The sequence below is a fragment of the Lycium ferocissimum genome, chromosome 5 (genome assembly GCF_029784015.1).
Source record: "Lycium ferocissimum isolate CSIRO_LF1 chromosome 5, AGI_CSIRO_Lferr_CH_V1, whole genome shotgun sequence".
NCBI lineage: Eukaryota > Viridiplantae > Streptophyta > Magnoliopsida > Solanales > Solanaceae > Lycium > Lycium ferocissimum.
Genome location: NC_081346.1, coordinates 11,040,262 through 11,063,268, shown reverse-complemented (window position 1 = coordinate 11,063,268; position 23,007 = coordinate 11,040,262). Strand labels below are relative to the sequence as shown.

General features: G+C 33.5%; 2 protein-coding genes across 2 annotated transcripts; both read right to left on the bottom strand.

Moving 5' to 3' along the window:
* Window positions 1-502: 502 nt before the first annotated feature.
* On the bottom strand, window positions 503-7,547 carry LOC132055969 (tryptophan aminotransferase-related protein 1-like). Its single transcript, XM_059448007.1, has 5 exons — window positions 6,657-7,547; window positions 3,126-3,429; window positions 1,568-1,848; window positions 940-1,244; window positions 503-836 (listed from the first exon to the last, which is right to left on the bottom strand). The coding sequence occupies exons 1-5, from the start codon at window positions 6,914-6,916 to the stop codon at window positions 643-645; spliced, it is 1,344 nt and encodes a 447-aa protein (XP_059303990.1). The 5' UTR covers window positions 6,917-7,547; the 3' UTR covers window positions 503-642.
* Window positions 7,548-17,160: 9,613 nt separating this feature from the next.
* On the bottom strand, window positions 17,161-20,345 carry LOC132055966 (galactinol--sucrose galactosyltransferase-like). Its single transcript, XM_059448003.1, has 4 exons — window positions 18,794-20,345; window positions 18,503-18,680; window positions 17,971-18,338; window positions 17,161-17,874 (listed from the first exon to the last, which is right to left on the bottom strand). The coding sequence occupies exons 1-4, from the start codon at window positions 20,003-20,005 to the stop codon at window positions 17,302-17,304; spliced, it is 2,331 nt and encodes a 776-aa protein (XP_059303986.1). The 5' UTR covers window positions 20,006-20,345; the 3' UTR covers window positions 17,161-17,301.
* Between the last annotated feature and the right edge of the window lie 2,662 nt (window positions 20,346-23,007).

The following is a 23,007-nucleotide window of genomic DNA, read 5'->3' as shown; positions in this document are numbered from 1 at the left end:
AAATTTTGGCCTTTGTTGACTGCCTCTTTTTGTCCCCACCTCTTCGCCAAAATCAAAGAAGCGTTTACATTCATCACAGGTTACTGCATCCTCATACGTATCGTCTATTATAACATCTAGGATTTTGGTGGCACTAACTTGTGAATCTTTAGAGACACCAATACTGCTTATCTCTAAAAGATTTGCCATCTTTTTCGCAATTGCTTTATTGCTGACTAGTCCCCATCCACAATTAGTCCTGTATGATGAAGTAGAAACATACCCACTTCTTTAGATTGTGTCTCAGCAACTTTAAATCGATGGGGAACACCCGAATCCCTTGGGACTTTTAGGCACTTTGGTAAGGGACATATATAGATGCCACAATTTCAACTTTCACCCAAAAAAGAAGAAGGAATATTATAACCTGGACTGCGCAAATATTGTGCAAAAAGTGTGTACGCAAAGAGGAATCAATAGGGGTAAATATTGTGCAAAAAGTGCGTACGCAAAGAGGAATCAATAGGTGCAGATCATCAGTATATTTATAAGTTATATTCATTTATATAGAGAGCAGTAGAAACATTTCTTAACATTTTCACATCTGCTCAACACAATTTCAACCCTAGAAGACTATCTTTTCCTAAAAATAAATAGGGCTGTTCATGGAGACTCCATAGAGTTGATCAAGGACAACCTCCGGATAAACTCATTGTAGTCCTCTAAATGACCTATCAAACTGGCCCTAACATACTTCTTACTGGAACCAAAATATGCTCCCCCTCTAGTTAAAATCTTGTGCTTCTTGAGGAAACTTTCACAGTCATCGGCCTTCTCACACTTCAGCCAGGCAAAAGCTATAAAGAAGAGGGAAAAAAAAAAAAAAAAAGCTAATTTTTAGGATATTATATTAAGACAACTACAGGTATATGCAGCTGATCAATTTGTAAGCTACATTACCAGGTTGTGTTCCAAATGTCCGATTGCTGAAGTTGCATTTGCCAACAGGCAAGTTAGGCAAACTAAAACTTTGGCCTTTGTTGGCTGCCTCTCTTAGTTGTGTCCACCTCTTCGCCATTTCTTGATAGCCATAATCAAAGAATTGTTTAATTTCATCGGTGGTTTCTGCATCCTCATAAGTATCGCTTATAACATCCAGGATTTTGGCAGCTCTGACTTGTGAATCTTTAGAGACACCAATGCTGCTTATCTCTATAAACTTTACCATCTTTCTCGCAATTGCTTCATCTTTGACAAGTGCCCATCTGCAAGATTAGCCAGCAAATTTCCATAAAATAAGAATCAAACGATATGTAGACACTCATGCCCATTCAAACACAGGTAACAAACAACCTATAAGAATGCCATCTATTTTGAGGGGCTGTCATAGTTCACATCGAAACAAAGAAACAGCACCGGCTCATTCAAACTAAAGTAAATGTGTCATTGAATTTGGTTTCTGCTATTAATTCTTACTTGGAAACAATACAAGAAAGTTCAGGTTTCATCAGAAGTTGTTTGGATGGAGGGAATTAACTCAAAGCTCCTAAAGATTGAGAATCATAGTAGTCCAAGATAAGTAACATACCCTAAGCGCATACCAGCATGTCCCGTGGATTTGGATAGGGTGAACAACATTATGTCATGGTCTGCCCGAGAAGAAATTGGAGTATACTGAGGCCAATAATAAGCTAGGTCATGGACCAATATTCCTCCATTCCCATTGAACACAGCTTCCCTGATTTCTCCATCAGGATTGTTTGGGTAAGTCACAAGCTCAATATAGGGCTCCTCTTTGTCAAAGTCATTGGCATCACCTCTCCACTTGTAGAGCCCAGATTTCAAGCATTCAGTGATCAGTGGGTATGACTGCAAGAAGTTAAAAGTATATATGAATATGTAAATTTATTCCTATATCATAACAGAACCATGTATCATGTGTTGTTTAAGACTTGCTAAAAGTAGCCAAGTTCCATTCTTGGAAAGTCACAAAATTAAAGCAAGATTAATGGCAGGATAGAAAGTTAAATTACTACATGACTTCATGTGCAGCCAAAATAAGAAACTCAATATTGAGCACCCTAATTTCAATGCTAAGTTCCAATATGCCTGCGGCTGCCAACTTTTCTCGAGTGAGAATAGAAGTTCATTACAGGTTAGAAAGTGTTCCACTGAGAAGGCAGGTTTACAAGTTGAAAGAAAAATGAACCTGTTATGGTGTAGTAGCTTTTTTTGCAGCCATTCGTGGTGATATCCTAAATAAACATCTTAACACAAAATATATACTTTAAATGGGAGAAATGGATGAATATTGCCTAAGTTGTCTAAGTAAGTTGTTTGACGGATTAATAATGTATCCAAGTAATAAAACGCACACGGAAGTCACTTAGAGCCTGTTTGGATGGGCTTAAAAAAAGCAACTTATAAGCTGCTTTAGATAAGCTAAGCCAAACGGGCCCAATTATTTTTTTGAGCTTATTTTAAGCACAAAATGGCTTATAAGCTGGCCAGCCAAACACTCAAAAAAGCTGAAAACAGCTTATTAAGCTGTTTTCAGCAACTTATAAGCCAATACAAACGGGCTCTTAATCAACTTTTTGCTTTCTAGGTCTGCAAGTGCTGATTCAGTTCTTGTCCATAAACGGTTGTAACATAAGAAACTAGAAATAAGGAAACAGAAACCAGATGCTTTTGTTACTTGAACAGTAATCTCTTTTGAACTTTCTTTCAGTATGAAGCATAGAGATGATGAATAATGGAATTAGATAACAGAAGGGAACAAAGACCATTAAGGATCTCTGGGTTGGAGATGACAGTGTGTCAATTTGTAGGGAAAACGTAAAATACGAGGAACATCAAATATTAAAAAAAGGGATCATTTAACAGGGTGCAAATAAGTAGGCACATCAAGGTACAAAGTCCGTTAAACATTTAAGAAAAGCATAGTTAAATTTTTTCCTTATACAGGAAGCAATATCAAACAGGAGATGTATAGAGCAGAAACATGCACCTCACTGAAACATAAGAACGATTCTAGTGAAGAACACTACTAGTACTACTTATCATGCATGGGTTGACCAGAAATGGAATGATCTGCTATTTTTAAAATCAATTGGGAAAGGAAAATTATAACATGCATCACCTACCGAATAATATGGGGCAGCAGATACAATACTCATTGGTTCGGGAGCATCGGAAGGACAGAGGGCATACAATACAGCCTGAAACAGTTGGGTAGATCCTGTCCCAACGACGATGTGTCGGTTCTCAGTCTCAGCATTCCCGACTAGATTGTGCAATCTAGTTACTGCATTTGCAAAAGCTGGTTCGAGGAACCAGCAAAGGTTCTTGGTATCTGAAAAATAACTAACAGATTGCCAACCAGTTATGACAACTGTAGTTCTGTCACCCATCTGCTTCCAGTAACTCTGGTACATAGTAGGATCACCGCTGCATTGAGTGCAATAAAACATAAAGAAACTCGTACAGTCTGAACATGGTGACAACAGAATCATGGAAAAAGATTCTCAAAACTCATTAAATTAAACACAAGCATTCTTAAATGAATAGGATCTTCCTCTATAATTAGTTGAATTCACAGGCACAGACAGTATTTACAAGGTATGGCAAGTAATAAGAGCATAAGTTTCGCAAATGAAGTTCGCAAACCCATGCAGCAACGTTTGGAAAGTTAGGTATAAAATAGTAACTGTGGCGATAAAAATAATTATTTGAGCAAGTAAATCTGAAGATCTTAATTAATATTTACGAAGCAGATTAAAGCAATTAGATTTACATAACAAATGCAACGTATAGTATCATATAATGGAGGAGGGTTGCAATCTAGATGGTGGTCCACCTTTGCTACGATATAAATTAATATGAAATAAAAAGTAGGTATGTAATGCAGAGTTGTGGACCACGCTCCACTAGAGGAACAATGGGATGAAAGAGATTTACATGCCAATACAAATTATACAAAACTTCTAATATTGTATATTTTTATTTTTATTTTTATTTTTACTCCACAATAAGCAAGAGATGAGTTCAAACGGTAAAACGTGATGAGTGAGGAGTTATAGCCGACCCCAACTTATTTCGAACTTTGCTTAGATTTGTAAAAATCAGGCCAAAGAAGAGAATTTCCTCCCATGCAGCTTCTGCATGTGAGGCCCCATGGGGCTTTTGAGGGACAATTTTCGAGTCTGTTCCCCTGTCTATCTAGGATCAGGCGAGGCAGAAGTGCCACCAAAATACATTCTTCACACTAAGGACTAAAAGGTAGTGACTTAAAAATGAGTCCAGAAAAGTTAGTAAGTGCAAAGACATGCCTCCAAAACATTTAAGACCAAGCAATGCACCCACTTTTCCAAAATGTATAAAGGGGTGGGTCTTAAAGTGCACTTCCCCCAAAAGCATTAGTCTTTAGATCTTCTGAAGGACAAAAGTGGATCTGTATGTATCAAATGCACTAAACCAAGAAAGACCAGCAAACATGCATCTAATTACAAGTAGAGTAAAAGTAACTTTAAGCTAACACGGTGGCTTTGGAATCCAGAATGACCACCTTATAAAGATTGGCAATATAAAATACTTAAATATTAAACTATAAAAAGATGTTTTCTTTGAGTAGTTTGAGGGTCCTCTAAAAAGTACGTAACACGAGAATGATGATGTCTGGTCAAGCAGAGGAACAAGGCCCACCATCCATGGTGGTCTGCGAGCAAAGGCCAAGCCAGAATTTTTAGTTTATGAATTCTGAATTATAATTCATTTTGATTATTGGGTGCACAATAAATTATCTGCACACACATATTAGCTGAATTTTTTAATACAAACACAAAATATGAGCCACAATTACTGGCTCTACCGAACACGTAACTACTACACGAGCTCCGCCTGGTTCGTGCATAGCAATAAAACCTAGCTTTGGGAACAGAGATCATTAAGTACGAAGTGAAGCATTCTCCACTATCACTATAAACAATTAGCACATTGGAAATCACAGCCCGCAAAGATCTGTCTTTGTCTCAACTAGCAACTGACATAAACGTAAACCACTCACTGCAATGGCTATAATGCTTTTGCTTCCTGCATCTTTTTAACTCAGTCAACAACTCTAACAACTCTAAGGCGGCCCCGTTTGTCCATAGATATCAAAAAAAAAAAAAACTTTTTTTAAAATTTTGGAGTTGGAGTTGGAATTGTGTTTGGCCATAGTATTTGAAATTGTAGTTTTTGATAAAATGTAATTGTAAAAAAATGAAAAAAGTAAAAAAAAATTGAAAAACAAATTTTTTGAGTTTTTGGTATTCCGGAATACAACTTCAAGTTGTATTCGAAATTCTTATGGCTAAACGCTGAAAAGTGAAAAAAATGAAGAAAAAATCCGGAATAAAGTGAATAATTCTTATGGCCAAACGCCTACTAAACAACACAGGAAGTAAAAAATAAACAAACCTGAAAAGCAAAGTAAAAACGAAAACACAACCTAAGGCCCCGTTTGTTCATAGATACCACAAAAAAAATCACTTTTTTTTAGAATTTTGGAGTTGGAGTTGGAGTTGTGTTTGATCATAGTTTTTGAAATTGTAATTTTTTGTGAAATGTAGTTGTAAAAAAGTGAAAAAAGTGAAAAATAAATTTTTTGAGTTTTTGGTATTCCGGAATACAACTTCAAGTTGTATTTGGAATTCTCATGGCCAAATGCTGATTCCGGAAAAAAGTGAAAAAAAATTCTGGAATAAAGTGAATAATTCTTATGGCCAAACGGGGGCTAAAACTCCTTCCCCTCCAACAATTCTTGCCTAACATTTTCACAGTAATTACCCGGGGGTGTTTATACCGAACTAAGTAATTTAGTTTAACATCTAAAATTAAAAGGAAAATTATATTTCACATGATATATATCTTGTGTGTGTAGAAAGTGATATATCTTGCATTTATCGGTTGGTGTAAGCGCGGATGCAATTTTACTCTTTTCCTCTTATGCTATATGACATAAGCCCCAATAGATTTTCGAATCTGGCCAATTTATTAGACCCTATTAACTGATAAAGTTAGAATACCCCCGCGCCCACGCAGAGTCCTCATAACCCTACCGATTCGGTAAAAAGGGTAAAGTAATAAAAATCAGAAAAACATCGAAACCCCTCCTCTCACGTCAGTTGAAAAACATGTCATCCATCCATCACCATTGATGTGTGATGACCTCCTTTGCAGGCAATAATGGCAAAGGAGCCTTAATTTTTCCTGGCTTTACAAGAAAAAAAAATGATTTTAAAAGAAAAAATAATACAGGAAACAGAAAAACTTGAGGAGGACAAGAAGTTTTGTGACATGCAGATCAGCTGTTGAACAGATCGGAACTGGAAAAAAAGCAAAACTAAAATTGTACATCAGAGAATGACCAAAAGCCCAAATACAAAATAAGGCAAAGATGACCTTTATCAATAGGTCATATATCCTTTTTGCAAGAAAAAAATTGATTTTCCACTCATGCATTCATGTATAAACCAGATAAAGCAACACGAATACGCTTGGGATCTATCATCATTCAAAAAAAAAAAAATAGAAGAATTTGGATGAGTATCTGATAAATATTTCAGGCATGCATGGAAGAAATGTTAAGCAGATTAGTAAAACATGATTAAACAACAGATTTTTTTGTTACTTACTGGTCCAGATTTATGAGCTTTTGTTGGATTTGCCCATCATTTGCTGGCTTAGGCTCCGGTGGATACGAAGATAAGGATGAAAGATGAGTCCCATTTTCTTTATCTGGCAGGTTAGACCATTCCAGCAGTAAATTTCCATCATGAATAAGCTTTAAGAGCAACCCCAAGTTAATCGCAACAGATACGACCAGCCAGTGTACTGCCCCCGGCAGGAACACCTGGCTTTTTATTTTCTTGGCATCTGCAACCTTGGTAGACATTTTTTCAACAAAGTTGTATATGAAAGTTGAAACGTATAGAGTGAAGTGAGAGGATGAGTGAGGGTTCTTGCTCTATGTTCTATTGTTATATATAGTGGACTTTGAACAGCTGGAAAGCGGTGGTACGTGAGAGTTGAGTACTCATTAACTCTAGGCCTAAAAAATTAGACTTGTTCCTGATTTTCTCCACTCAGTTCGCGTAGTCGTTACGATCCAGAGATAACAACAAGACAAAAAGAAAAATTGTCTTTGACGAATTTGCCTCCATGTAGTGCATGCACAATAGCAGTTATGAATATGAATGGATGTACGAAATTTATTACGGTAATCTTGAATGTTTGACTGATCATGTACAGATGGGTTATGATTCACAGTTGGGAGAAGATAACATTAAAGCGTTGGCTTTTTCTTGGGAAAAAATAAGGGTGGGAGTATTTTCAGGGAAAATTGAAGTTTGGTGAGTTGCTAAAAGCTTGGAAGTAGAAGAAGCACTATTAAATTGCAACTCTTCATCTTTAATACTCTTGATTGTCTTTATCTTATTCTATGCTATGTGAGAGTATATTAAATTTAATACAATTATTAGTTAATTTGAAAAGGGTATGCTTTTGATGGTTCTTGTGCGTGGACTTGGGCTAGTAGAGATGGGTTAAAAAGCTGCAACTCTTGATGGTAAGCCTGTGCCCAGTGGTGCACTCCCACTCCAACTTTTTTTGTTTTTTTTGTTTTGGCCTTTTCTTTTTCTTTTCATATTTTTTTTGGACTTTACAACCTTTTTAGATATTTTTACGATTTTATTACTTTGCATCCGTGGATTCTCTTTTTCCATTCATGACCAACTTCCATAAAAATATTCAAAAGAAAAAATAATGATAGTTAAAAGTAGGGGTGTCAATGTTTTTAAAAAAATCGACTTAATCGATCGAACCGTACTATATCGAACCAATATTTAGGTTTATTTTAATAAAATAGACAATTCATATAAATTTATAACCGTACAGAATAATTAGGTTGATTTTTTGTTTTATAAAATAAACCGAAAAAATATCAAACCGTACCGAATAAGTTTATATGTATAAAATATATTATATCTATTAAATTAAATAGAATAAAGTATCAAAATTTTCGCTTTGGGTATGGGATGATGAAAACGACTACAAGTCGGCAACATAATTAACACCTTAAGTTTCAACTCTGAAAGCTATTATACTGCTATTGAAATTAAATTAGTTCTAGCATCTCGAGTAGTAACTAGCTTGTAAGCTATAAGGTATTTCAACGATCTTGGATATAAAGCTACAAACTATTAGATATCTTTTCTCTCGTATGATTTTAAATTTCTCTTATTGAATACTTAATCTTAGTAGACTCAGTTCTTGAGTCCCATCTTGATTGCTTTTTGCCCCCTCGTGCGAGCTAAATTATACTTTTTGTCTTTGCTTAACATTATTTTACACTATTGTAAAATAGTGGGATTAATCTTTATTCTTGTTAATATTATTTTACACTATTGTAAAATAGTGGATCAATTTTTATTCTTGTCGTCTTTCATGTTTTTTTGATTCATCACCTTTTACTAGTGACTATAACATGATGTTTTTTTTAAAAAAAAATGAAAATTAACTGAACCGTACCGATATTAAAGAGAAACCGAGATGATGGGACGGTTTTAAAAAGTTTAATTTTGGTTCTACAAAATGAAATAACTGAAAATTAGTATGGTATAAATTTTATAAAATAACCGCTTGAACCATACCATTGACCCCCCTAGTTAAAAGAACACATGCTATAATAAATGTTTAAGTTCTATATATTAACAGTATAAAAAATATTTACATAAAAAAAAGGGCAGTCTTGTGCCAAAAATATTTATAATTTTTTTATTAATTATAATTTATAAATAATTAATATATTATTATTAAAATTCACCAATAATATATATATTCCTTTTGTCTCAAAAAGATTATCCTCTTTTGATTTGGCACAAAGTTTAAAAAATGAAGAAAGATTTTTGAAATATGTGATCCAAAATAAGCCTTAAATATTTATGTATCTGTAAATCATTTTATAAAATTAAATTATTTCTAAATATATAAAGAAAATATTTTTTTTGAAATAAATTAAAAAAAAATCTTTTTGGAACGGAAGAAGTACCATAGAACTTTAACAAATGGGTTAGCACTTTACAATGGTGCTTCCGAGGTAACAGCCTGTTGCCTAACCCAAACTCATGATGTGACATTTCGTTGTAACTCTAGTTTTGCTTCAGGATTGAATTGTGTCTTTTCTTATTAAAATAAAATAAAAAAATACAGCTTCCAATTTTCTCAAATAATTGAAGACCATTATAACTTTATTGAATTATGTCTTTCCTTATTAAAAAGAAAAACCGCGTCCACTTTTCTCAAATAATTAAAGACCATTATAACTTTAAATGACTACATTATTTCTACTGTGATTGTTGTTTGCAATGTGAATGAAATATTAGTGCAAGATAGGGGTCAAAATCTTGTCCGTTTTGAATTACAAAGTGATCATAAATCTCACTCATACCCGTCAAGATCTCGTTCTAATTGAGATTGACCGTGGTAGACTTAAATTTGACTAGCTCTTTAGGTTGACTATAATCACATCGATCACATACAATATAGTTTGTTTTTTGTTCGACAAATCATTCGATGTTTCAGCTTTGTGATCGATAGTTGATACGTTTAGGTTAATGCTTACATTTTCAATTTTGTTTCATGTTCCTGTTGAAACTTGCAACTTTGATGTTAATTTTGTGTGATATGTTTAATTTGTTTAATTATTGATCTCAAGTTTACCCCATTTAGGCCATTGTGACCAAAATAGTGTGGCCAAAAGACCTTTCCGAAAAAAAGAGATAATTGTTGTAGGTAAAGAGTTAGTGCAAAATTAACTCTATTAAATGAACTCTATTAAATAAACCTTCGCGATACAGTTAAGGAGAGTTTATACAGTCAATTTCAAATTGGTTGGAATTGAAGCGTTATATTTATTATACTACATTCTTGACGTTACAAATTTAATACGGAATTACGAAAATCTATTACTCCTAACTGAAATCCCTTTTAAAAATTTATTATTCTAGGTGAAAGAATGTATGTGTGTGTGGAGATGTCCATTTTAAAATATTTATTGTGGTGATGTAAAGTAACAGGGCGAGGTAGCAGATAGTTGGGGTTAGTAGGACCAACTCAAGAACTTTTCTTGGCCTAAACTCAGTATTTGTCTTGAAAAATTCATTGAATATGTATAAATTTTTAATTTAGAACCAAGAATCAACTTAAGCGAATTAAATTCAACCCATGTTGTAAATCCTGACTCCGCCTCTAAAAGTAAGCACATGTAAACTCTTGAATTATAGAAGAAAAAAAAAACTTGTGAAACACGACACTCTAGAGTAATTCATCATCAATTTCTTCAATTTAAAAACGAATAAAGCTCAGCTGTGATTGAGAATATCAGTCATAAATAATTAACAACTCACTGACGAACTTCACATTCACTGTGCAACCACAAAAATTCAAATCATATTATTATGGATAATAAAGCTCATATTAATACCGTCCAAACTCATCAGTCATCACCACATGATGTTCGAAGTTTAAGGAAATCAATATTAGATGTCTTTCCTGTCAGTTGTCAGTGAGATTATCTAGGAGAGAAAGAACAAAGTTTAGAGGTGCTTTTGTAATTTTTTCAACCCGAGAGTACATATGATGTGATAAAAAAAAGTTGCAAGAATGTCGATGTTAAACCAAACTCATCCCAATTTCGTCATCGCTGACTCATGTACTTAGCCTTTTTCCTGATTTGGATCATCATAATCCTAGTCTGATTTTTGTGGTCAGCTTAACTAAATGGATTCTGTCTTCATAAAATTTGTTCTTATGTTAAGAAACGAGGCTGACCAGTCAAACAAAGGGCCGAGGGCATATAGCTGAGTAAGGAATTTGCTTCCCAAATTCTCGAATTATTGTGAAAATGACTTTCTCACTGTACATATTTCTTACACTACTACGTTAATAAGTAATCTTCAATCACATGCTCTAGGATTAATTATTCAACATGCCTGAGCTGATAACTTAGAAAAGAATGTGAAAACTTGCGATATCTAGGTGAGCACACCAATATCTAGGTAAGTACACCAAAAGTATAAAAACTACTACCAAAATGCTTTACCGGATGTGTTTTATTGTTCTTTGTTTTGAAGCTCTTCGCGCTTATAGTTTATAATAAATATAAGTTCAGCATATTATTAGATTAATTTGTCCTATAACAAATATTTTTTCATATCACTTTTGATATGGTAATCTCAAAAGGATTAACTTATAACACAAATACTATAACAATTTTTACACCATTAATATACTTTAACTGCTAACATAAAAGTATTTATTTTTATTTAATAAACTATCAATTTAACCGTGATGTAGATACAATCAAACCTCTCTATAACAGCATCGTTGGTTTCGAAATTTTTCAGCTGTTATAGAGAATTGATGTTATACACCTATAACAGCATTTGTTATTAAAATAGTATTTAGTTGGCTGTTATAGCAAAAAAGATGCATAAAATCTATTTAGTTTTTAGTTTTAATGTTTTCAAAAATAACAAATTATTTAAATTTTAAATCTCAGAGATATGAATACTTCACTAACTAAACATTAAAGAAAGTTAGTACAATTTGAATATATCCATAACTGAATGTATAAAGTTTTAAGCTCTACGGCACACATTTTAAATCTACAGTACTTGAAAAATAAATTCTTTCAAGATTGATGGAAGAAATTCATAATTGTAGCTTGTTTCGTAGAATCCAATCTTTTAGTGTGATATAATGCTTGAATTTATGAAGATTTGCGTCCAAACTTTCAGCAAATGGGTATCCAATTGCTTTCCCTTGAAGAGAATCTAAGAGTTGAACCGTTGAATCTTCTAACTCAGTCCAAGTAACAATAGGTTGAGGTTCTTCATCAGCACTTTCATTGTCGTCTTCGGCTTCCATATTCTCTTGTTCTATTTTTATAAAGATGGTTAATTATTAAATTACCAAAAAAAGCAGATAGCTGTTATATAGGGGGTAATTTTACAAAGAGCGTACTGTTATAAGGTTGGTTGTTCTTTGTCATAAGTAAAATGTTGTTATAAAGAAGTAAAATATAACATAAAAAATCGGTTCCGAAAAATCTTACATTTGTTATAAAGAGGTGTTGTTATATGCGGATCTTTGTTAGAGAGGTCTGACTGTAATTATATATTGTTGGAGGTTATTTTATCCAGATATTATAAAAATATTCTTCATTATCAGTGTATACAGGTAAACTCCTCGAAAAGTTAGAATAATAACCTAGCTATTATAATGTATAAGCTAGTTGTTAAACGTACGTATTGTATTTTAAAAATAAATAAATTCTCGGTATATATATAGCTTAAAACTTTTTTTTTTGTACTTCCTTTTAGTATGAGGAGGTCCGAGACAGGAGGATTGATAAGAGAAATTCCAATAGAATCTCAATAAAGTATGAGAAAATGATCTCATTTGCACACTTCAATCTAAATTAGAAAATGATTCTAAAAAAATCATGTGTTTTATTAATTATAATTTTCCTGCATGATTTTTTAAAATCTTTTATGAGAAAGATCATATAACTAAATATCATTTGGAATGAACTATAAAATCAAATCTATTTAATCTAGCCTCGTAAAATATAACTATCCATTTAGATAAATGTATACACATAATTACATGTTTGTGCGTAGTGGGACTATTGGAACTTAAGAATAAATTTTCACTTTCTAAATATCTTGAAGAATATGCATTATTTATTTCATGCGTACCCTAAACCCCAAATTCGCACAGAAACACCACATGTGGACGGACATGTTTCAACATAAAATTAATTAAAGTGGTTAAACATTGATCAAATAAACATTTAACCCTTGGTATAATGTGATTCAATGATGAAGATTTGATTTGTCCAAAAAAAACTTTTACCGTCCATGCTTTTCATATACTACTATGAACGTCTCTGTCATTCCCATTGTATCTTTAATTAATTACCTAATGAATTTTTTGAAAAGCAAATGTTTTCTTGTTTTAATGAGACCTAAAAGTAGCGACATATCATCAATAAAAGCACTGGCTTTTGGGGGCAAGTAAAATAAGATCAACCTTTCATGTCTAAACACTAAGCAACAGAAAGTTTCACATTATAGTGTTTCCAGTTTAGGGAAAGGAAAATCTCATATTGATGTTTTTGATGTAGTAATGAGCGTGTTCAAATTTACCTTTTTTTCTTCCTAGATAGTATTCCCTTTGGATAAAAAAAAAGTGTCCACTTAACCTTTTTTCTTGAGTCAAAAAAGTATACACTTATCAAATCAAGAAAGAATTAAACTTATTTTTTCAGATTTGCCCCTATTTAGTGTTATATGATCAAATCTCAATGTCTATTTAATTAGGGATAGTTTAGTCAAATTACCTAATTGTCTAGGAGTTAATATTTTCTTAAGGGGTGTGCAAATGGCTAAGTGAACTCTTTTTTTGATTCGGAGGGATTATTAATTTAACAATACTAGCATTTGTTATTATTCTAAGGGTTAAGTTCTTTACAATATCTTTAATAAACTCTAGTTATCTTTGATTTACTACCTAAACTATACGAATTAATATAGTTTGGTGTAATAACAAATGTGAGTACGTTTTATTACCTGTAGAATGTTATGTCATATTTTTGTTATGCTAAATCAATTATTGGGAATCTGTTTAATTCAGACAAGAATTTCGTCTTTATTGTGAATCTTGCTTCATGTCTAAGTAGTTTCAGGAGTTCATTGAAATGTACAAGACTATAAGAATGTGCGAAACATAACCTTGTGTCGTCTATTTTACACCTAAAGACCAGGTTAAGTAAAACTCCATGCTCGGGTCCACAAAATCAGAACACTGCAAAAGTTAAGAATAGGTCACTATCTGTGGAACTGTGGAAGGACCATTTTGTGTTGATGTGCAACAGTGCAAGAGAGAGCTAAATCATGCTAATCGTTTATACCAAGAATGTTCAGAATGAATAGTAAATGCATGGGATGTGGTAGCTCAGCTTAGATCACATATAAATGAAGAAGTAGATTTTTGCCGCGTATCTTAATGTATTATAATAGATAATTTACTTTATTTTTAAATTATTAAAATTCACTTTTTGATGAACAACTACCTACTGCTCCTTACCTTTTATTTTATATGATTTTAGTTTGACGAGACGCAGAGTTTAAGAAAGTAAGAAAGACTCTTAAATCGTACAGATTAAATTAAAGACATGTATAATGTCTTTAAAATCTTTCTTTGAATTTTGTGATTTTAAATTTGAGAAGAGAAATATTGAGACTAAAAAGTTATTAAACATAAAAGTGATACTATTATTTTAAAACAGACTAATCAAACAGAAGACCTAAATTAAAATTGAGGAAGCATCTTTTAAATTACTTGATAGTATAAAAGCAGTGTAAGTTGAAACTCTTTTGCAATTAAGACCAAACGAAATGCACATATATTCAATTTTGGGACTAATATTTAAGTCATATTTATAGTGCGTAAAATTTGCAAGATTATCTTTTTCGAAATAACTTCGTAACACCTGGTGTTTGAAGTGACATATGGATTAAATTCAGTTATTTTTGCTTGCCCTCCAACTTCTTTTACGTAAACTTCAACCATATGAAAATTCAAACGTCATATATTTTAAATTATTTTAAAATAAATAAACGTGCAAAACCTTCTGGGTACAAATTAAATATATCCACGTAAGGTACTCTCACATTAAGGCTGGTCACTATCTTTTGTTGGCCCAAAATGTAGAAGTGGTCCTATAAATGTAGAAGTGGTCCTATAAGAAAGAAGAAGGAAAGGCTACAAAAGGCTTACTAGTCTTAGACCTTGACCCTTGAGGCCTCACCTATGATTGATGATTAATGGTCCTCCTCAACTTGCGCCATTAGCCTCAGGCCCATTACTACTCTGAAGATGCTACGTGGCTATCAGAGTGACCTTTTACTATTTCTAAAATTGAGGTCTCTTAGTTAATATATATAGAGAACTTGGAAATGTCCACTTATGGTCCAAGTCTAAATTACTAACTATAAATTGACCAAGCATATCAAACGTATTAAATGGAAAACATGCGCTCCAAGACTTACTACATACTGTATTTATTATTATTTCATATATAGACCTTGATTTTATTCACATTGATCGACTGATTCATAATACTACGTGACGTTATACATTATTTTACTTCTACTATTTTCTGCTTATCAAGTTGCTATAATTTTCTTAAATATGCATAAGTGAATGGTATAACTATTCAATATTTGGAACTTATTGCCTGACTAACCTGAATTCGCTCCATGTAAGATTCATTATAGGGGGAAGCACTCTCCATTAAGAATTTCTTTTCCCATTTTCAGGATGTGAATTGAAGATCTTCCGTAATTAAGGATGAAGGGGTGTACATCTTGTTATCATTTATGGACACTTACATAAGTGGATAGTGGCTTGCTGATGAATTTTGCTTATCTAACAGGATATATTTTGTTATTTGAAAGATCAAGAAGAATATTATTTAAAACTTTCATCTCCTTTTTCTCTTCTTGCCCCAATTAAAAAGGCAAATGCATTTATAGCTTACCGAAGGGCAGTATCCTTTTAAAGAGTTAAAAAACAATAGTGGAGAAGGAAAGCTGCAATTATAAACACCTCTATTTGTGGAGGTTGAATAAAGGGGCATCCACCCACTATGAACCGAAAAGTTTATATGTTTTCATGTGTAGATTATTGAGATTCCCATAGAATATTCACCAAAGAAGTACGTCCTTCAAACTTCAAAGTTGTTGAAACTTGAAGAGATGATAGATTACATTATGCATTAGACTCTGTTATTTGTCAATTAATAAACTTTATTCTAAGCCAAAACCTATTAGTCAGTTATATGAATCTCATATCATGATGAATCCTGCTAAGTCAATTACGATTTACTAATAAAAAGTTATGTTATGCTGATATTGCTGCTAAGTCAATTACGATTTACTAATAAAAAGTTTCAGTAGTACAATCATCAATAACATCAGTAGTACAACACTAGATTCTTGCTGTATCATGTTTATCACGTTATGCTACGCTGATATTGACACGCCATTTATCTTATCTAATTAAACTTTCACTAACTAAAAGATTATTAAGTTGATGCTTTTCATCGACATGTATTTTTACATAGAGAAAAAGAGACAAACTCAGTGCTGCTTTGCGTCTAAAAAGAGACTTTGACACACAACTTTTTTCCTATATCTAAATGTTTTATGCTTTTCCTTAAGACATTGCCCAGCAGGCTAAGCAAAGTTTCCTTAGCTGATGAAGCTCAAAATATCCAACTTTAAGTAGCGTAACCCAAAGTGATAAGACACAGTGTATATGCAGAAACTTGTCCATTTCGTCCATGCAAAGCTTGTGCTGTTTTGTAGACTCTATGGGCTTTGTTAGTGTGTCCAATGAGCCATTTCTTACCCAATAAGCTTGAACAAATGAGACCGCTTCAAGAAGTTGATGGGCTTGTCACAAACAGGCCTTCCCTCTCACTTCTAAATGTGCAAATACATGACAAATTTAACAACAAATGCTGATGCTTATGGAGTTTGTAGTTGTGAACTGGACCATTTTGACTAGGACAGTATCTGATCTTGGGCCTTGCAATGTAAAAAAAAAGCTGATTTTCCCAAAGGAAGTTGTTTCTGAAAAATACTAGGTTTTTTTTTTTTTTTTTTCCTTTTTAAGTTTTGGACTTATTTGGACTGCCAATCGAGTTAATCTAGGTTGTATGAACTTCTATGAAGTATGTGTAATTAAACAATAGGTTGTTTAATTAGAAGAGACCCCATACTATAGATTATCAGATAAAAGTGTTGAATAAGTGGAGTATGTACCAGTTTTAACTTTCCCAATAAAGTCTTACCATTAAGCGATTAAGTTAATGACGAAAATTAAATATATAATCATAGGTGGCATCTTTAATCATCACAAGTGTGCTTCTAGTAGATGGAACTTTCGTTTCTGCAAAATTTACCCCATGAGTTACTAATTGGCTCGAGCTTGGAACATCATAAAGAAGGAAATGAGTGGTAACTCTATTTCATAATGATGTTTACCACGGTTGAAGCTTTCAGCAGGAGAAATGAAGGATGGAAAAGTAAACGGAAGCATAATTGAGCATTACAATATGATTTAAACTCGTAATTTACACTTAAAGATCTTCAAAATTTTAGTATAATTACAAAAAGGGGGAGGAATGTGTAATTCAGGTATCAGAACTCAGAACACATACTTAATTTCAGACAATCTTGAAGAATTAGGCGATGGAACTTGAACCACGACCATATTATCTTCGTAACTAAAATCAACAGAGACTCCGTTAATCATACACAATAACGGCTTCTCAGATGCGAACACCCTCATCTCACCACTCCCTTTCACTCCTATTCGTACTGAACTTTCGCCATTATCATCGTCATTGTACACAAGAGAGTCGATTGCACCACCAGAATTGAGCATGTTCACCAATCCAATTGGCGCAAACTGTGCTGATTTTTTCAACAACACTGCTACAGGGCTTACCGTTAGCAGCTCATAGTCGAATGGCTGAAGAGTAATCTCCACATTATCAGACAACTTCAAGAGCTTTAGCTTCTTCTGGCAATACATGTACACCGCGAAAATGTTCACTCCTTCCACAGAAATCGGATTTCTTCCATTGCTCCATTCAACATCTTTTGGACTAACCAAACATGTCACTGCCACTGAATACTCACTCGCGCTTTTGTTTTTCCTTAAAACAGGGCACCATCCTCCTCCTTGACAATTAAATGCTCCAAGAACTCCGCTAAACTATAGCCATTATTCCCAGAAATAACACAATAAGATAAAATTTTGATCAATAAATTGCTAAAAGGCATGAATTAAATTCTTAAGATTAATGCTTACTTTATTAAGGTTCCAAATTTTAAGCATAGTTTTGCCATCGTGTAAAGGGTCTTCAAACAGGCAATCTCTAGTTGGCAGTGCATAATGTTGACAACGGAGAATGGAACCATCAGGCAAGATCAATGTTTTCAGCAATTGGAAGTTGTGTTTGCCCACTGAGTCGCTTACATATACGGGTCCTCCTGAGATGGCTCGAGAGGCGGCATGAAACTCAGCACAAGGGTGAGTAGATTGGAACATGTCCCAATCAGGCTGGATGAAATTTCCCATCCACAGACTGTTGTAAGCACAATGTACCATGTGACATCCTTGCAACCAAAATGTCCCATTGGGATCACCAGATGGATCAGTGCACCAAAAATCATCTCCTGCAAAAGTAGTATTAGTGAACTGAAAAATAAGACAGTTTATGTGATACAACATGTTAATATACGCTGATTGTGTAGTTTATGTGATACAACATGTTAACATACGCTGATTGTGTATTTTTATTTTGTTTATATAAATCCCTTTTTAAATGTTTGAGACATACCTACGCGTCCTAGAGAAATGGTCTCTGTCCCAAGGTACATAAAGTCATTGCAATGTTCCATGCTAGCAATCACGCCATTCCCTTTAAAATGTTTCCTTATTGAAGCGTTTAAGGCATTGTAGTATGATTTAGCCAGTTCCACTCGTCCTCCGTAATCCTCTGATAACATCTCCAGCAACTGCATTGACAAGTATGTGAATCATAAACATTGTAGCGTTAGTCAAGCAGATAGAAACGAAAAAGAAAAAGAATAGAAGATCAATATTTATTATTGAACTTTTGAGAACTTACGTGAATAACATCCACCTTGACTCCATCAATCCCAGCTGATTCAAGATGCGAGTGCAACCCTTCGTACAATTGGTGCACCTTCTCTGGTGGGACCAATCCAACTCCATTGTTCACAATCTTGTCCACAGCCAAATCCTCCATAGTCATCTGCAAACCCTGTGATAGCTTAGGACTAATGACCCTACTATCTGGCATGTTTGGCACATTAGGCCTAATCCCGCCCCAGTACCCACACAGTGCATGCCACACATATACATGTTCTACACTCTTAAATTCCTCTTTTAGGTCCTCAATAAATGCCCTCATCCCCTTTCCCTTATGACTCTCATAGTCCCTAAATTTGTAATTCTCTTCAAATTTTATTAACCTACATGGCATCTGTTCACCAGCAGCAGTCCTGTTCATCCCTTCTTGATCAGTTATTGGATCATCGTCATCGTGGCAAATTGATTGCCACCCATCATCAATTAGGACTAATCCTGGAGGGCACCCACCCTCTACTAGGCCCTTAACCCCTTCCCATACCCCTTTTGGATTTACCGTAAGGTAAAAAGCATCCCAAGTGCACCAACCAAATTTATCAACTATACCTGGAGGAGATTTTTCTTCTAACAACTTAAAAGTCCCTAAATGTAATCTAATAATCTTCATAGCATTTTTCACCATTTCGTACGGGTCCTCACCTACGTGCATATAAATGCAAGTCCGAAACCTGGATTCACGAACTTTACTTGATCCACTTTCCACGCAAATGTCCAAATTATCATCCTGTCCAGGTTGGAATGAGGCTCTAAAGGAACCTTCTAGAATTGGAAGTAGCAAAACATAAGGACGGCCGTTTTCGGATTTGTCTAGTACTATCATTTGTGTCTCGTGTTGAATGTCTCTGCCATTTTGGCCTACCCAGTGTGTGGTCCACCATACTTTGAACCTGAATATGCTCATGAACCTTATGTTCTTGAGCTTGCCTATAGGGACCACGTGGCAGCTTCTGGCCTCGTCGGAGTCAAATCCGACGAAGCAGCCGATTGTAAAATCTTTGGAGATGAATGGTGATGGAGTGGCAATGATTTTAGCAGGGACATGAGTAAGTATAGGATGACCATTGGCTAAAAACTCAGTGCCTTCAAGGGTGATGGACAAAGGCTTTGTGTTATCATCTATTAGCCTGGCCATTACTTGTGAGGCATTCTTGTTCAAGCTTGGAGCCATGGAAACAGAGAAACAAAGGTATTTAAGAAGTGTCTAGAAATGGAGTGGTTACTATAGGAGTTGAAGAGGAGGACGAAGGTTAATTTGAGAGTTTGTTAATTAGTTGTCACACGTGACGATCAATGCTTCTATACAGAACTGTATATATAGATGATTTCTCTCACCCACTCCCGTTCCAGAAGTGTGTGTAGGAGTGAAAAAAGTCTATTAAAAAAAGTTGACCACTGGTTATGGTTGGGCACGGTTGGTTAAAGGAAATTATGAGCCGAATATTCTACAAGTCAAGTTTTAGTGAATTGTTTTTCGGTTTCAAATATTGTTATTTTATATTTTTCCAGAATTGTTAGTATTGCATTTTTTTCGCATAACTTCTCGACTTTAACCAGAAATGGAACCAATTTTCCTTGAAGTTAATTGCGTATGCCTACAGTATTTTAATTCGGCAGGAGATTGTGAATTTTGAGATACCTAAGCTAAGATAACTAGATAGGCTGCATCAACACTTCTTAAATCAAACATCATACACTATTCCCGCTTCAGTTTTGGAGACCATTGAACAGGAAAATATATTCATGGATATGACGTGAATTTGGGCAAAGTACTACCAAAGTTCTTTTCTTTTTTAATTCTTCCGTTCTTTCCAGACCTCCTTTCATTTGTTGTTTTCTCTGGATGATTCTATGGGACATCACTTGCTTTTAATGTACGAAATAAAGAAAAGATGTTTCTAGTAGTTATATTGGCCTAGTCCTCGATGCAACAGAAAGATCAATTTAAATGAATTGCGTTTACTCATGCAACCAAGGGCGGATCCGCCTACTTACAAGACTCCTGTATCGATAAATTTTTTATATATTTATATTGTAATTTGTTTAAATTAAGTTAAATATTTGATCCGCATGATGCCACAAATTAAACAAAAGTGTCATAGATGATAGACATAAGTTTGATCTATCTCGAACATTTCCAATTGAATTTCTTTTCGATTTGTCTTTTTTATTATTTACATTGTCTTTCCTCTATTCTATTATTTTATCCGTAATAAAGAACACACACAAATAGAAACTTCAAAATTCATTAAATTAAGCATTTTTCTTAATCTTGTGAGTATTTAAATCAAAAAATTTTCTCAATGGGAATTTTGGATTGAGATCAAAATTCAATTTAATCTTATTTCTTATAATTTTTTTGTTTATTACTCCATCCGTTCATGTTTACTTGTCAATATTTGACTTGGGACACTCTTAATAAGCAATAAATAAAATGATAAATGAATTGGAGTACTTAATAATAAATGTAAAATAGATATAAAATGGTAAATTATGTCTTGATTTTTCAAACTATACAACTTACAAGTAAAAGTGGATATATATTTTTAGTATAGTAGACAAATAAAAATGGACGGAGGGAGTGTATTATAAAAAAATTGTGCTGTTCTATGATTGTTACATTCAATTTAAATCACTTTACTACTTAAATTGTGAGCATTGCTTAGAAAAAACATGAAATTTATGATTTATTTTTGAGAACTTGTGGTTTATCTAATTCTACATTTACTTATGGGATGTAATTACCTATTGAGGAGTTTTTCTATTATTTTTCTTATTTTGATTGGTGTAATTCCCTTATTGAAGATGTTATTTTACTTGTGCAAATTCATTTTTTAATATACATAAAAGATGCAAGTCCCTTGGTGAAAATCTTGATTTTATCTTGTTGTTAATGGGTTTAAGATATTAATTATGTTCTTTTATTGATTTTTGAGATGTAATTTTCATATTTACAAATAAAAAAAGGCCTATTAAGTTGATCCGAATAAACTTGATCCGACCTAACACGTTCCTAACAAGTACATTGAAGAAGAAAATTACAAGACCCGCCACCTTCAAATCCGTATCCGCTCGCCGATGCAACATCAAGTTTTTAATTTGTTCCTTTGCATTTCCTGAAATTATTGTATCATCAAGTGAAGTCAAAACACAAGAGCAAAGGCATGCATGGTTCCTCGAGAGAGAAAAGGAAGTATACATGTACTATTAGATAGTCCAACTTCAAACTTTTCAAGATTTTATTCGTGTTATAACCAAACAAAAAGCTAGCTCCTAAATTACTGGAAATATACAACCAAATACTTTAATTTGTCCTCGCTTATTTGACCTATTTCCATAGTAGTTCTAAGTAAAGTAACTACGAGTGGTATATAAGATTCTAAAGCAATATCCTTCATATATCACAAATAATACTCATTTTGTTTCATTTTGCATGTCACTCTTTTTATTATGAGATATCCTCACATGTCTGACATCATACTTTATTACTCCCTCCGTTTTAAAACATACCGATGCGTCTTTGTGATTAAAAAGGTGCGTCCTTAATTAAGGGTAATATTAAAAATTAAAACTTAATTATTTCAAATATAAAAAATATGTCATATTTTTGTTAATATCACATAAAATAAAATAGAAAAAAGATCTTTCACCATCGCTAATACATGTATAAGTCAAAATTAATATCTTAAATCTCTATTAAATTTTGTGTCTAAAATTGTTTTATTATATCAAATTAAACTACGAAAAATAAAGTGAACATGAAGAGAGTGCTAGTATAGGAACTGGATTGTAAACGTTGCATATTTTGCATTTTTTTGTGCGGAGTGCCCTTCAAAAGCACTGGTCTTTAATTTTTGACCCTCAAATTGGTGGTCTTTAATTTTTGACCTTCGCCTAATACCACAAAGTTCTGGCTCCGAACCCTAGCAAAATTTTAAAAAAAAAAAAAATCGCATGGCAGAGGTTGGCATTCGCCCTCAGGCAAAATTTTGAATCGAAAACTCTGTCTTGCTACAATTTTTTTTTTTTTTTTTTTAACTAAGCCGGAGTTTAAACCTCAAACCTCATGATATTAGACGAAGGACAAAAATTAAAGATAACCAATTTGAGGGACAAAAATTAAAGATCACCCCAAAATAACGACATTCCAGCGAATTGACCCATATTTTGCGG